Here is a 16,506-nt window from a genome sequence, read left to right as displayed (position 1 = left end):
TACAGTGAGACTTAGAGTACTGTGTATATATACCCACGATGTTAGAGCTGAGTCATATGACAACTCCATTCTTCATCATTTGAGGGACCTCTATGCTGATTTCTATGGTGGTTTGCTTTGGACCGGTAGTGTGTAAAGATTCTTTCTTTCCCTATGAGGAATTTAAGAGGCAGTTTTAAAATTTCAGAGGCAGAAGGAAAAACAGAAGCAGTCATTTGGCCTCAGCCAAAGAGTTACTAAGCAGTGAACGTTCTAGTCCAGCCCAGACTGTTCGTCTCTAATATTAGGTTATTTACCGTGGTGCTTTGTAAAATCCTTGATTTCTGTGCTTACTGACTGGTGGAAAACACATGATAGGGCAGGAAGACTAGACAACTCAAGGTAGTAGATGTTTGGAGCTCGTCTCACACATATATATATATATATATATATATATATATATATATATATATATACACACATACATGTATCACTGTGCCTATCACATACAGAAGCACCTGAAAGCCCTCACTATTTCCTGTTGCAGGCTTACTTTGGAGAAAATACACCATCGTTTCATTTGCACTGAAAAAGATAGCTGTATATATCCTAACATTGTTTCATGTGCTTGCTCAAAGCCTTTGCGTTTAACAGGTACTTCTTTACTGAGGGAACACACATGTTTCTAGCTTTGGAATGCCAAAAATTTACAGGGCAGAGGTAGAAAGATTACATGGAGGTATGCTTAGGAATTCTTGCTGTCTACAAAGAGCAATAACACAGGTTTCTTCTTTATCTTTAGATAACTTGGATCCTGATATCCTTTATTTTTTAATACTATGGGAATTAGACTTTGATTTAAAATTAGGATGTAAATTTATATACTTTTTTATTGTTGAGACAATATTTGCTTTATAGAGTTCTAAAGATTAAGCAGTTGATATCATTACAGTAAGTGGGATATAGCACAGAATGCTTGATGTCTAGCTGAGTGGCAGAAAAGGTGACAAATCAGAGAAGATTTGACAAACTAGGATATGCCCAACTCTCAGAAGAAGAGAAAGAAAAGAGAAGCTACTTAAGGGGCAATGCAGAGAGAGGAGAGGAGTTTTTACCAGGACAATAATAGAGAGACAGGTTACAGAGAGAACTCAAGTGAAGATAGAATGAGCCAACAGATTAGAGCAGATTGCTGGAGATGATTTGAAGACAAGAGAAAGGTCAATTCAGAGGCAGAGAGAAAAGCCCGAATGAATGTTATCTGGGAGAAGAGCTTAAGCCACAACAGCTGAGTTGAACCAGCCAGTCCAGAGCTCAGAAAGAACAAGAAAGGGTGAGCTTATTCAGCAGTAAATCTCAGAAGCTGAAAACATTCTAGGTGTAGGTTATATTGAAAGGAGGCTAGTAGCTTCCAGGACTAGGCCTAGGTAGCAGACAGAGGTAAGAAACCTCCTCAGTGACAATTGCACCAGGAGAATAAAAGTCCATTTTACACTTAAGATTACATGACAAGGGAGTTTTATGAAAACAAACCATTCTTGTCTAACATTACATAAGCTCCGAGGACCACTGAGAATACAGCAAAAACGTAAGTAGTTCAGGGACAGTATACAGCTTCAGGCTGTACTTCAGTGTCTGCAAAATTTCAGATTTCTTGGGAGCAAATAGAAAATCTCTTTCAAAGTTAATGGTTATAAAACTGATAGGAAAACAATGGTATCCCTGGCTGAGAATTGTAGCTTAGTTTGCATCAACTACATAAAAATCTTCGCCTATGGCTAATGCCCCGGTGGTAGCTCCAACAGCCGCCAATGAGATGGTAGTAGCAATGGTGGCTGTAGTTCCAAGATCCCTTTTCTGTCTGAAGAGAGTCATAGCGTGAGGGGCATCAACGGGCACAGGCACCCAGTGAGGCATGCGAGTAACCAGGGCATACCTAAATTTACTAGCATTCCAGCATTGGGCAAAAAAGCAAGTATCATTACCACAATTACTTGGCTCTATCTGGCTAATAATGAATAAAAATGGGGATATAGACAAACAGGTGTGGGCTTATAGGAAATATTATGAGAAGCCTTAACCCCCTCGTTGGAACATCCTGCGTCAGTTCTAGAACTAGCAGTGGTGGTGTCCGAGGTCTGAGTAGGTTCAGGAGACCATTGCCCCCAGGGGCTAGACGTGCTCCATGCCAATTGACTAAGTCATACTGGGCAGACTGCTCAGACCCTGAACAATCATTTAGCCAATGTAGCTCATGCCTTAGTTGTACATAAAGGAATTAATGCTCAACTAAAAGGAAGCTTGATGGTGTTCAATCAGAGGATTGACCTCGTGCAGGAGCAAATTGATACCCTATGGCAAATCGCTCAACTTGGCTGTCAATGAAAATATGCTGGACTTTGAGTCACTAGCATATAACATGAGAATTTTTCCTGTGCTGCAAATCTGTCTAAACAATTGTCGAGCTATATTTTAGGTCATTGGACTGGAGAATTCGATACTACGATGGAGCAGCTGAGAGTGGCCATTGTTATATGGTTATAAAATTCTGGTAAATTCTACCAGAGTGGACGCAGTACCAGCCACAGGATTATCATCATGGATTGCTGCAGCCATGAATCATCTGAAGGAATGGGCGGGCATGGGAGCATTAGCAGGCCTTCTGGTGTTGGTCTCCTTGGTTTGCCTGTGGTATATATGCAAGATTAGAGTCTCACAACAGTGTGATGCAGCCATGATCATTCAGGCCTTTACAGCCATTGAAGCAGGACATTCTCCCCAAGCATGGTTGGATACCATAAAAAGCTAAAATGTTACACTCAGGATGCGAGGCTAAGCACTGCACTCAGGGTCAGCCGCTTTGGACCCAGAGAAGAGCATGTCTGATTGCATGCGGGTTGATGCCCCAGGTCCCGCCTCTGAGAAAAAGGTATCAGACGGGTCTGATGCTCTTTGGGTGGATGACACCTAAATGAACATCGGTACAAAGTCCCAATTTATTTCTAATATCAGAGATCAGACCTCTACTCTTGCCTGATGCGTCTAAAACAAAAAGGGGGAACTGTAGAGAGCTGCGGAATGCTGTGCCTTAAAGATGGAGCTGGTTTCCGCCTTCCACCTTCCCGATGGTGAGTGCTCTCTGTCACGAACAATTCCACATTTGGCTAAAGCTGAGGATCTGGCTTGCTTCCATGTATGTGGACCTATCTGCATTGTCCACGTGGCACGCCTGGGTTGGCTACCCAGAGGCTATTTAAGCTGTGGGCTGGCTTTCCCCAGGGTCAGATGATTGTTCAAGGTTCCTGAATAAAGTGCATTGAAAAAAAAAAAAATCTTCGCCTAACAAATCGGTTTCTGACTCCTGTATAACTTTCAGAAATGACTGCATTCTCTTCTGTTTTTATCTGTTCCATCCCATTTTATTCCATTCCGTTCCATCCTATCGTATTCTTCCTACGCAAGAAGTAAAAACAATACCAATAAGCTTTATCAACGCTTCCATTTTAAAATTAGATTTCAATGATAAGTTTTTAATATTAATTTTAGTCAGTGAAATGATGAGCACCCATTCCGCAAACAAATGGAACTTCTTTTTTTATACATTGAAAACTCAAGCTATCAAGAGGCGTGCTGTTTAGTCCTGAAGGGACATACATGGGCATTTTCAGGGCTGCTTTCCTATAAACCAGAAATTCTGTTTCCTTTTTCGAAGTGAAAAGAAAGGCTTTGTTTTTGCAGCACTGGTAGCTGCACTTTTGTAATTCAAACGTTCATGCGATGCGGGATACAGCGACCTAAAAGAGTAGAAGGTGGAGATTCGTGGCATTGCTTGCCATGTTTGCTGCCAGCACTTAGGGCTCAGGAGCTATTGAATCTATCACAGTCCCTCAGCCATGGACATACTCGTGGAACAAGTAATTGTTATGACCCCGTTGTTTTCCAGGCTCTGTTTGAAATGCCAGGGACCCAGCAGCAAAGAGAAGAAATGATACCCCTCCTCTGGTGGTTTTTTTTATGTGCTAGATCAGAACCTCTTAAATCCTGGGTCATGGTCTCATTATGGGTCCTGTAACTGAGTATGGAGGTGACCAAACTTTGGCAATAGTAAAGGGTTTCTTAATGCTTCGGTGATCAAAAATAGGTTCAAAATCAAATGCATTATGGATCTGAAGTGCTTCCAGCACAACCCACCCATGGGGTATCACGTGACTTCTCTAAAGCCTTGGTTCTGAGCACTCCCAGGGTGCTATCTGCATTGTGCCACACAACATGTATGAACCACTGCCTGAAACACTGCAGCTCAGATTCCAGGCTATGGAGCGTTATTAATTGTGGTGGTTTTTTTTACTGTAAATATTACATTTCCGCTCTTATGGAGACATAATGGTTTAATTATGGAAAACAAAGATTTTGAATATTTTTATCCCACCATTTCTCAGCATCTCAGTATCAAATTAGAATGTCTTTGGATTATACTGTGTAAGAATATTTGACTTGAAAATTGCTTGTTTGAGTTACTGACTTGAGTTATATATCACTAAGTGAATTTTGGCTTGGGATTAGGATGAAATTTCCAACAATTTCTGAAATATCCCTAACTAGTATTTCACCATTTTATATTATGTATTTGTGCAAAGCGATGTTCTCAACATTGACAGTTTCAAATAAAGATACTGATCAACTCTGGAAAAAAAAAAGAGGCATGCTGTTGAATTTTAGGAGATCTAAGTTAAATTGCTTCAATATCACTTATTTCATTTTCATAATCAGCAAAGTTAGTAAAACAAAAAGGTTCCCACATTCTTCCTCCTTTTTGTTATAGTTTATTAAAGGCATGTGGGATCTGAGAGTCAGTCAGGGAGAGTAGTAAAGGAATTAAGATTCTAGACAAATCTGAAAAGAGCATGGAATTTATTTAATTGTCATTAAAAAAATCACCATGGGAAAGCTGTGAAATGTCTTCTTATTCAGAAACATTAGACCCTTAGATAACTGTCCAGTTATGTTCCTGTGAGCATCCGATAAAACCGCTGTGCTGATTACGTTGCCAGGGAAAATGCTTTGACAGAAGTGATTCCTAATTGGCAGGCTGCATCAGAACTGATGATGGAGATTGTATGGGAGGCCCCATCTTATAACTGCTCAAGTGTAGGGTCTCTCTAGCTAGGGCTGTCCATTGTGCATGTGGAGTTGCTACAAGACCTAATGGTTCCTGTGACACGTGAGGCTTTGAAAACACTGTAGCCCTCGTACACATATCTGCCATGGACCTCCTTTTTTGCATCCTGAATGGTCATCTGGGGTAGGCCATTCATGTGCTATCCCTAGAACTGCGCTGCTACAAGGACATCTACAGAAAAGCTCTGACTGATAATTCCTGGACAGAAAACCATGATTCTCTTCCTGTGTCCTTTTGAGAAAAGACAGCCAAAGGGTCTTATAAGAGAGGCTATTTAAGCTGTGGGCTGGCTTTCCCCAGGGTCCGAGGATTGTTCAATGTTCCTGAATAAACTGCATTGAAAAAAAAAAAAAAAAAAAAAGATTGAATGTTAAGTGGAATCAAAGATTATTCCTCAAGAGGCCCAATGGAATCAAATAGATACAATATGATATGAAAGACTAGAAAAAATTATTAAATTTCTAGTGCCAAAGAATACGTATTTTACTTTAAAATTACAATAAATAAAATATTTTCTATTATTAAGAAAATAAAGAAGAAACATTTCTTTTCTTCCTTTCCTGGTTTCTGGCTATAGTTCTGAGTCACTTTAATTCCTGGGCCTGTGCTTATTTGAAAGAGCAGCTAAGCGGCTGTGCTTCTATAGCACAATGCCAGCAGATTTGGAGACTATCATGGCCATGGCATGCAGGAGTCAGCCACAGAAGCTTTTCTGAATGTTAGGCAACTCTCATATCTACAACAATCTTCCCTCTCACTCTTTGCTTTCACAAGTTGTCTCATTTTTCAGAAATCACACACTGAAACTAGCTTTTGAATAGCCTGTGTCAGTTTTTCTTCCTCTGAAGGCTTTCTTTTCCTCAGAGTTCATCTCAGAGTTGTATCCCTCCGAGTGTCAACTAGCTCAAAATATCCTGGGCTAGCAATCCCCAAGGGAACCAATTGGCTCGGAGGTGGCAGATAAGAATTGTGTTTGATGTCTGTGTTTCATGCTCAGTGCCAGGCTGGGGAACACAGCCTCTCACCTCTCTGCATGACCTACATTATCCTTCAAGAACTTTAGAACAGCATAAGTGCTCGAGAAATGTGGCAGGGAATGAGAGGGCCTGTTGAGTGAAAAGAATGGGGCAGAAAGACAGAGAGGTATACATAGTCATATTTGATTTCGGGACAGAAGAAAGTTCCAAGAAAGTGGGCTCATCTATCAGGCTGTTCTCCAGAATGGAGACAAGGGAATTCTGAATATCCACCCTATCTTTTCCACGAACTTGACCTCCTTTCTCGGTAACAAGATTCATTGAGCATAACAAAGACATAAAACTATAGTGGGAATGTCACTGTAACAAGTGAGGTATCCTCATAGGAAAGCAATTCCCATTCGTTGTTCATGCCCCAGACAGTATGAATTCTGATCCTGAATATTTAGTCTAGGAAGCCAAACCAACAAAAACCCAACATGGGATCTTAAACACTCTTGAAGATCATTTGGCGTTTGGTAAGTGGTTGAACTATTGAAGACAAGTGCATGAAGTGAGTATGTGCTCTATGTACAGCTTTGAAAACAGGAGCATGTGGACAGGGACTGGGTTGAGAAGCACTGGGACAAGACAGCTATGCACAATTCTCTGCATCTCCACGGTTCTTCAGTCATTCTCTCAGATACAGAATGAATTCAAGATGCGAATAATAACTTAGCCAGCTGGGAACTAGGAGAGGTATTTTCTTATCTCCAAGTGCAGTTATGAGTGACGTGGTTTAGTTTTATACATTGAGGATACAAGCATTCTTAGATCACAATGTGAGGTTCTCCCCTCTTATCTGACTTGGGTTTTGACTATTATAATTATCGTCACAATTTACTGAACGAAAAAAATTACAAATTTTTATAATTAAATGTGTTTTTAATTTACGGCTTTAATTTTAAAGGTCACGATTTTGTAAGTTCAGGGGCTGGTCCACAATATTTCTTTCTATCACACAAAAAATAAGGTTTTGTTCTTCCAAACTGGTGAAAATTTACCTCCCGAGCTCATGTTTGAACCCTTAGTCCAGAGCTGGCAATGCTGCTTGGAGGATCGGAGAAACCTTTAGAGGCAGAGCCTTGCTAGAGGAAGTTACTGACTGGGGCCAGTTACTTCCTGAAAATCTATAGCTTTGTCTGAACTCCAGCTCACTCCCTGCTTTGTGTTTCTGGTTGAAGATATGATGTCTCAGCTGCCTGCTCTTGCAGCCATGCATCTCCAACCTGATTGACTCTTATTCTTTCGGAGCCATACACCAAAACAAACTCTTTGTCCCATAAGTTGCTTTCTGTCATGTTATTTTGCTACAGCAACAGAAATAAAACTAATACAAATACTATTCCCAGAATTATTTTCAATTCCAGCCACTGGTCAATGACTTAAGTACTGTGTGCTTTGTACGTATTGTTGCTCTTTGATTTCTTTGGCACCTCTGAATTGAAGTAATCCTCATGTCATAGATTAAGACTTCTAGTTAAGTATTTTACTGAATATTAACTCATAATAACAATGGTTGTGTCATTATTTTAGACAATGTAACATATGAGGTACTACACAGGTACTAAACCATTTCATCCTGAGACCATCTTATAAGGCAAATCATAATGAAACTCCCACAAAGCTAATGAGAAAACTGGACTCAAAGATCAGATAACACACCTGATGCCATACCACACCGCATCTGCTTTCGCAGAAGAAAACAAAACAAAATGAAACGAAAAACAAAATTGAGTGACTTGTCTGTGATCACATGACAATCTAATTATTGAAAATTAGCATCTTATTTCTATTCTGGTGATCTTATTATTATTTACAACTGGTGGGAATAAAAATAAACTCTTACTAAGAACAAAAGAAAATGTGAAAAGCCTCAGGAAAATTGAATTTAAGAACTTTGAAAAGCATCTGCTTTGATACCCTGCTGGGTAGAGTCTTTCAGAGGCCCTCTACGGTAGGCTCCTGTCCTGTTCTCTGTTTTCTGTCTCTTTTGATATCTATCATGTTTGCATTTCTGATTGAGGATTAAGACTCATCGCCAAACTTTGGGCAGAATGCTGGGAATCTTATGAACAAAGTGGAAAATGAAAGACCTGGAGGGGATAGAAGTTCCACAAGGAGAGCAGCAGAACCAAAAAATCTGGGCATAGGGATCTTTTCTGAAACTGATACCCTAATCAAGGACCATGCAAGGAAATAACCTAGAACCCCTGCTCACATGTAGACCATGGCCACTCAGTGTCCAAATGGGTTCCCTAGGAAGGGAAACAGAGGCTGTCTCTGACAAGAACTCAGTGGCTGACTCTTTGATCACCTCCCCCTGAGAGAGGAGCAGCCTTACCAGGCCACAGAGGAAGACAATGCAGACAGTCCTGATGAAACTGATAGGCTAGGGTCAGAGGGAAGGGGAGGAGGACTTCCCCTATCAGTAGATTTGGGGAGGAGCATGGGAGGAGATGAGGGAGGGAGGGCAGGATTGGGAGTGGAGGAGAGAGGGGTGTACAGCTGGGATATAAAGTGAATAAACTGTCATTAAGAAAAAATAAATTAAAAAAAAAGAACTTTGCAAAGACAAAAATCTCCCTTACGTCTTTTTTCTTGCATTTACCTTAATAGGACTCTGTCCTATAGGGGCTGGCCAATGTCTGTCCTCAAAAATCAGCCACCTACATGTGGAGGTGGCGAAGCACTGATGTGAAGGAGGTAGCTGTGAGGGTTGTACCTATTAATCTCAGACCTCTGGTGTCCCAGAATTTGGTCAAATGTCAAGTGTGCCTATGTGTGTATGTTCAAGAGGAAAAAGGCATGCCGGTCGATGGGCAAACCATTTTCTTTTACTATAAATAACCCCATGAGAAAAACTGGTCTTAGCAGACATAATAGCTGGTTGTGTGTTAATTTGGCTAGCTCACAGTATAGTCATTTCATCAACATGTTTTATTTTTTTTTTTTTTACCCATGCTGAGGCAAGGGGCTCATGGATGCCATAAGAGAAAAATTTGCAGGAGTTGGTTCTGTCCTTTCCATCAGATGGAGCCAGGGTATTGAACTCAGGCCACCAGGCCTAATGGCAGGAACCTTTACTCCCTGAGTAATAAAATTTTTTTTTAAAGATAAATATTTATTTTTTTTATTTGTTACAGTTTATTCACTTTGTATCCTAGCTATAGCCCTCTCCCTCATACCCTCCCAATCCTGCCCTCCCTCCCTCTCTTCTTCCCATGGCCCTCCCCCAGTCCACTGATAGGGGAGGTCCTCCTCTCCTTCCATCTGACTGTAGCCTAACAGTTTTCAGGACTGGCTGCATTGTCTTCCTCTGTGACATGGTAAGGATGCCCACCCCCCTCGGGGGTAGGTGATCAGAGTTTTGATGTGGCGATTTTATAGTTGAAGTTAACATCTGCAATCAGTTGACTTTAGAAAAATGCCGTGTCTCTCATACTTGGCTCTGCCTCCTTCATTTATCCCTTGGCTTCCCAGAGAAGAGCCTCTGGGGCTACAGACTGCAGATGAACATGACCTGTGGATTTCAGACTCACCAGACCTCAGAATTCCATGGACTATGAAGGATTTATTTAAGTTAATCTCTGTAACTCCTCACCCATCTTTTAGGCTTCTTGTTATATTTCTCTGGAGAACTCTGTTCTGCACAAGTCTTGTCAAGAGTTCAATGTGCTTTAAGAATTCTGAACATATAGACACAGTTGGGATATGCTGGGGGAAAGCTCAGCTTAATAGACGTGACATTACATGTCTCCGTGCAGGCAAGGGACCAGAGCAAATGGCCTTACTGCCTATGGGTCATAGCAGGCAGTTAGAGCAATCCAGGGCCAATAAGTACTGTGCGGTGCTAACTGTAAAACACAATCTCAAAGAGCCAGGAGTCCCTGTAGCAATGAAATGACAGCTGAGAGTACAGAGCAGGGACCCAGATTTCTAAGAATTAACCGTGTCAAAGACTTCATCGTGGGAGTATCAAGAGATCTCCTCATCTAGCCAGTGCTGGCAGCTCCAGGCATCCTCGGTATAGAGAACTCTGACACACAAAAGCAACCACCCTTCTCTTTTAAAATCAGCTCTGGGATCTTATGTCAGTTCTTCCTGGGGGGACAGAGGTATATCTTAAATCTGATCTTTGTAGTGGAGAAATAAGTGGATCATCTCAAAGTTCTCCTTGTTAACATCTCTAAGATAAACACTTGCCCTAAATGATCACATGGGAAGCCAGCAAGAGAAGGTATGGGACAAGGCTCCTGATCTCACCTTAGCTTCTGAGGTGGGTTCCAAGAAGCACAGGCGATTCCCAAGTCCCTCGGCTGCCAGGCAGAACTTCCGTTGTTCCTTGTGAATATTTGCGATGCACTGGAGTACCACTTCATCCTCCTGCCAGGGGGAGAGAACATAGAGTGTAAGGAGTGGGAGCAGCCCCCTACTCATCTAGAATACTTCTTCCAATTTCTATGTAACGTTTACATACAATTAGGTAAAGTGCATGTTTAAGTTTGGATATATTCCCAAGATATGATTCTATGCTAAAAAAGAATCCAATTGATATCCAAAACACTTCTGGTACTAAGCTTGTTAGTTGGATAAGAGATACTTAAGCTGATCATGGAATGAACATGCTCTATACATTTACACTACGTCCTTAACATCTGACATGTATTGTCTACTTGAAGACATAACTGCAAGATGTGAGTGGATATAAAAATAAGTCAAAGCAAACTTTCCAAAAATGAAGGGTGCAGTAGGATGTGATTGAAGGGAAGAGAAAAATAAAGAAGTGATCAGAGTGGGGCAAGATGAGGGAAGGGAAAGTTCACGTGAGGTTGTGGAAGAGTTCGCAAGTATGATTAGTGGAGAGGGAATAAAAGAAGCACACATGCCAAAGATGACAAATTAAAGATGCTGAAGGCTGCAGAAAGTGAATTTTACACCCATAGAAACAGAAGGTTGAAAGAAGTCTGGAGGTCCAAATGGGAAAGAGGAGTTGAAATCCAAGCAGAAGAAATATCTGAATTCTCAAGGAAGACATTCCCCTAAACAGCAGTCTCCAAAGCACCCCTCCTGAAATTCCAGAGATCTTGTGTTAATGGCACTCTTCATGACAATGGTCCTGGAAAACAGGAATACCTCCATTGACAATAAAATACACACTTGATGCATAACTCTCCCTCAGATTGGAACATTTTCCTTTCCCGTCTTCCATCCCTTTTCTTCCATCTGGCAGTAACGGCTTTTATTCTTGACTTTGGATTCTGAACATCAGAAAGATTTTCAGGTGCAGTTAAGTTAGAAGCCAGCATGGAGCACAGCCCCTACCTTGTCATTAGCCCCTTTATCTTTTGACCCTGCTCTCATGTCCCCTAAGTGTTCAGCTTGTCTTAGAGAGTTGGAAATACACATTGGACGAAAGTGAAAGTTTTTACCCTGGATCCATAGATGCAAGTTAATTGAAAAAAATAATGAACATGCTCACTAGTAGCAGATGTCTACAGAGACATGTGATGGTGAGCTGAAATGGGTGAAGGTCTGTAGAGAAGTGTGGTGATGACCTGAGATGGGTGAGGGTCCATGCTGTGAACAGTCACAAGCTGCAGGTGCATGCAGAGGACACTTGGGGCAAGAAAAAAGTGCCACATTTATATTGCATCACCGAAGTGTTACTGTCTGTTATCAAATCGAGTCTCTCATCAATTCGGGACACTGCACCGTGAAGCCAGACTTCACGGTCTTCATTTTAACCAAGTGGAAACAAAAACACTCTAGAATATCACTGCTATTTAAATATGGGCTCAGTGAAATCTCTAGAGAGAATGAAAATTTCCCCCAGGTGGCTTTTCGCTCTAAACTGCATATAAACCAGAAGTGATGTGATCCTTCTGAAGGACACTGGCAGCCTGGAAATGGACTTAGTTGTCAAAATGACTAAGAGGTTACTTGCATTGGGCAGCAGGGGTCATAGAAGTTAAACGGTCTGTAATGTAGAAGATGGTCTTCCAAGTGCCTAATGCTTTCATGAAAAATGCTAATTGCAGCCTACACTGAATAAGCAGTTAACCATCTCCTGTCTACACACATTTCAGTGCTATAAACCAAGCAACACCCAATTAGGCACTTGAAAAAATAGGAATGTGGCTATAGACAAGGTTTTCCATAAACCAGTAAAACTAGACAAATCTCCTCTTTTAGTCTGGGTCTTCAAGTGTCTCTCAAGATCCCATTTTCCCATCTTTTCCATCCCAGTGTATATAAAACATCATAGTTTGGTCTTGCTCTGACTGACTTAAAGGCCTATTGACCTTCTGATCTTTTTCCCATCTTACACACATGTCCACACATTTTAATAACACGAGCAGCAAAGATGATAATGGATTAAATAAAGCCACCCCAAATAACCATTTGACTGAATAATCAGTTGCTAAAAAGCAGCCATACACCAGAACATGCTCAGGTGGGCAGTCTCTAAAATCCCTGTCCCTGCACACACATAGGTGGACAGTATGGACAGCATGCACATGAGTATGGGACTCTCATACTCACACCATAGCCATGCTCCACCCTTTTCTATTCTGTCCAGAGCCATATGCTCACTGCTGACCTAGCTGTAGACACCAGCTGCCATGGCTGCCTGCACCTACTTTTTAATCCATGCAGCAACTATTTTTTTTTCAATGCAGTTTATTCAGGAACATTGAACAATCCTCGGACCCCGGGGAAAGCCAGCCCACAGCTTAAATAGCCTCTGGGTAGCCAACCCAGGCGTGCCACGGGGGCAATGCAGATAGGTCCACATATATGGAAGCAAGCCAGATCCTCATGCAGCAACTATTATCTCCACAGACTTTGCAAAGACAGACATCTGGAACCACAAAGTGTGCTTGATGCTCAAAGTTCACGCTGAAGTCCATTTTGAGGACTGGCATGAGTCACTTTTTTAACTAATAGAATTCAGACCGCAAGTCTCTCCAGTTGCCAGCCTTTTAAAATTATCCAACCCCTATACTAATCTGCACTCTCTCCTCTCTAGTTTGCCTTTCTCTCTTTCTCACAGTGCTCTAGCCCACAGCCAGGTGCTGGCCAAGGTTACCATTTATAAAGGAGCCCCCTTATTTGGAGCGTGCACATCTTTTCTACATCTCTCACGTGCTCCAGAAGCTTGCATTCTTCTCACACACCCCAGTGCCAATTTTGGACCACTACTTTGCTACTCATGTGCAAAATCCCTTCCAGTTGGGGGAACAGGGTTGCCACCCTCTAAACCTTCTTTGGCAACCTGGGAGCATCCTAGTTATGTCTCCCCTCATTTATTTGGCTTTTAATGACAGTCAGAAAACGCAATAAAGTTATTTGTATGAGTTATTGACCACCTTCCAACGACAAAGCACTCTGCTAAGGCTACTCTGAATATACAAAGTTTTATGAGGCAAGATCCATTAATGCTGCAATAATGGAATTGAGGGTGAAAGGCCAGCATGTGGGATTTTTCTTCTTCACTTGAACTGTCATCCCAAGTAACTTTAAGGTTTGTGTGCCTAATAAGTCTGAAGTGACACGGGGACCTAATTATTTCTACTCTGCTTTAATGAGATATCATCATGAACTTTTCTGACTGCAATTGAGAATGATCCATTTCTAAAACCCAAAGACAGATTTTTCCACTCTGAGAACCCAATTTTCTCTCCTTTTGCTCATTTGTTTCTTTTTTGCATTTTTTCTCTTCCTTTCAAGTTTTGCTCAACTTTATCAAGATTGTCAGTGTCTAGAAAGTACCCTTAGCCAGTTATTTTCTCTGCCTCAGGAGAGAGATTTTTTTCAGAGATAAAATAACTTGTATTATGGTAGCACAAATTTATAGGATTTTATAGTAACATGATTTCACTGGAACAAAACTGTAAACTTTTCTTCTTCAGATGAGGGGCAAAAATAAAAACAGTTGTTACGATTGTCCTGGGTCCTAAGAAGGGCTGTGTAGCATCTGACCAGCTTTTGGCTTCAAGATCTTTCTGCTAGCTTCCCAGCTATGTGACAATAGCTCAAAGAAGGTGAGTTGGGCATGGGACCGAAGCTCCATTGTCCTCTCTCCCAGGAGGCCTGTGTGGTGCCAGACCAGCTTTTGTCTTGATGATCTTTCTGCCTGCTCCCCATCTACCTGGCCCACTTGGGACACAGACAGTGAAGTCAGCAGAAAGACCAACCAGGCTGGCTAACACCAGAGACAACCAGATGGCTACAGGCCAGTGTAAAGACACAAGCAACAAAAGTCAGGGCTGAATGGCACCACCGGAAACCAGCAGTCCTGCCACCGCAAGTCCTGGAGATACTATCACACATGAAGCACAAGAAAAAGATTTTAAATCTGAGGTTATGAAAATGACAGAGACATTGAAGGAAGAAAATAGAGCTCTCAAAGTAGCACAGGGAAATACATTCAAACAGATGAAAGAATTGATTAAATCCCTGAAAGAAATTAAAGAAATATAGGAAACTACAACCAAACAGCAGAAGGAAATTAATAAAACAAGAAAACAAAATCTGATGCAATCTTGGAGATGGAAAACCCAGAGTACAGGAACTACAGATACAGCTTCACCAACAGAATATAAGAAATAGAAGATAGAATCACAGGGATAGAAGACATATTGAAGAAATCAATGTATCAGTCAAAGAAAATGTTAAAACTGAAAAGCTTCTGACACAGAACATCCAAAGAATTCTGGTATACTATGGAAAGACAAAACCCAAGAATAATAGGAATAGAAGAAGAAGATTCCCAGCTCTAAGGCCCAGAAAATATTTTCGAAATATTCATAGAAGAAAACCTTCCCATCCTAAAAACAGAAAGGCCTATAAACACACAAGAAGGTTACAGAACACCAAATAGATAGGACCAGAAAAGAAAATCACCCTGCACATAATAATCAAAACACTAAATATACAGAACAAAGAGAGATATTAAAATCTGCAAGAGAAAAAGGCCAAGTCACATATAAAGGCAAACCTATCAGAATTACACCTGACACCTTGTCAGAAACTCTAAAAGCCAGAAGGGCCTGGACAGATATCTTATAGACACTAAGAGAACACAGATGTCAACCCAGACTACTAAACCCAGCAAAACTTTTAATCACCTCAGAGGGAGAAAACAAGATATTCCATGACAAAAACAAATTTATACAGTACCCATGCAAAAATCCAGCCCTGTAGAAGATACTAGAAGGAAACTCTAACCCAAGGGGGCCAACTCAACCAGGAAAACACAGGTAATAAATAACCTCACATGAACAAAACCAAAAGAAGGGAATTTTACTCTCTTTTTTTCTGTCTTTTACACACACACTACTACCACCAATGTCAAAATAACAGGAAGTAACAACAACTGGTTATTAATATCTCTCAACATCAATGGCATTAACTCCCCAATAAAAAAACATGGGCTAACAGAATGGATATGAAAACAGGACCCATCTTTCTGTTGCATACAAGAAACACACCTCATCAATAAAGACAGAAATTACCTTAGAGTAAAGGACTGGAAAAATGATTTCCAATTAAATGGACCCAAGAAGCAAGCTGGAGTAGACATTCCAATATCTAATAAAATAAACTTTCAACCAAAATTACTCAAAAGAGATGGAGGACACTTAATATTCATCAAAGAAAAAAATCCACCAAGACAATTTCTCAATTCTGAACATCTATGCCCCAAAAGCAAGAGCATCCTCATTCATAAAAAAAAACCACATTAATAAAGATTAAATCACACATGGAACTCCACACATTAACAATGGGAGACTTCAACACCCCACTCACTCTCTCTAATGGACAGATCATCAAGGCAGAAACTAAATGGGAAACTAATGAAATAAAGAAACTGACAGAGGTCATGAATAAACCTAACAGATATCCATAGACCATTTTACTCAAACACAAGAGAATATGCCTTTTTCTCAGTGCCTCATAGGACTTTCTCCAAAACTGACTCATTCACAAAGCAAGCCTCAACAGATATAAGAAGATTGAGCTAATCCCATGTATCTTATCAGACCACTATGGATTAAGCTGGAATTCAGAAACAACAGAAACAACAAAGCCCTACAATCTAGGGAAACCGAACAACTCCCTTGTCAATGACCACTGGGTCAGGGAAGAAATAAAGAAATAAATTAAAGACTTTCTAGTGAAATGAAGGCAAAGCATTCCCAAATTTATGAGACACAATGAAAACAGTGATAAAAGTTTATAGCACTAAGCACCTTCATAAAGAAATTAGAGAGATCCCGTACTAGTAACTTAGAAGCACACCTGAACACTCTAGAACAGAAGGAA

General features: G+C 40.8%; 1 protein-coding gene across 1 annotated transcript in view; it reads right to left on the bottom strand.

Annotated features, from left to right (window-relative positions):
• Positions 1-16,506, bottom strand: part of Ryr3 (ryanodine receptor 3) — a 518,783-nt gene that overhangs the window by 345,798 nt on the left and 156,479 nt on the right. The window contains exon 2 of the mRNA XM_060371666.1: positions 10,441-10,560. Within this exon, the coding sequence (XP_060227649.1) occupies positions 10,441-10,560 (120 nt within the window). The remainder of the gene's footprint in view (positions 1-10,440; positions 10,561-16,506) is intronic.

Source organism: Meriones unguiculatus, chromosome 18, assembly GCF_030254825.1.
Source record: "Meriones unguiculatus strain TT.TT164.6M chromosome 18, Bangor_MerUng_6.1, whole genome shotgun sequence".
NCBI classification, from domain to species: domain Eukaryota; kingdom Metazoa; phylum Chordata; class Mammalia; order Rodentia; family Muridae; genus Meriones; species Meriones unguiculatus.
Note: the sequence above shows the minus strand (reverse complement) of the source record. Positions and strands in the feature narration are given on the sequence as shown.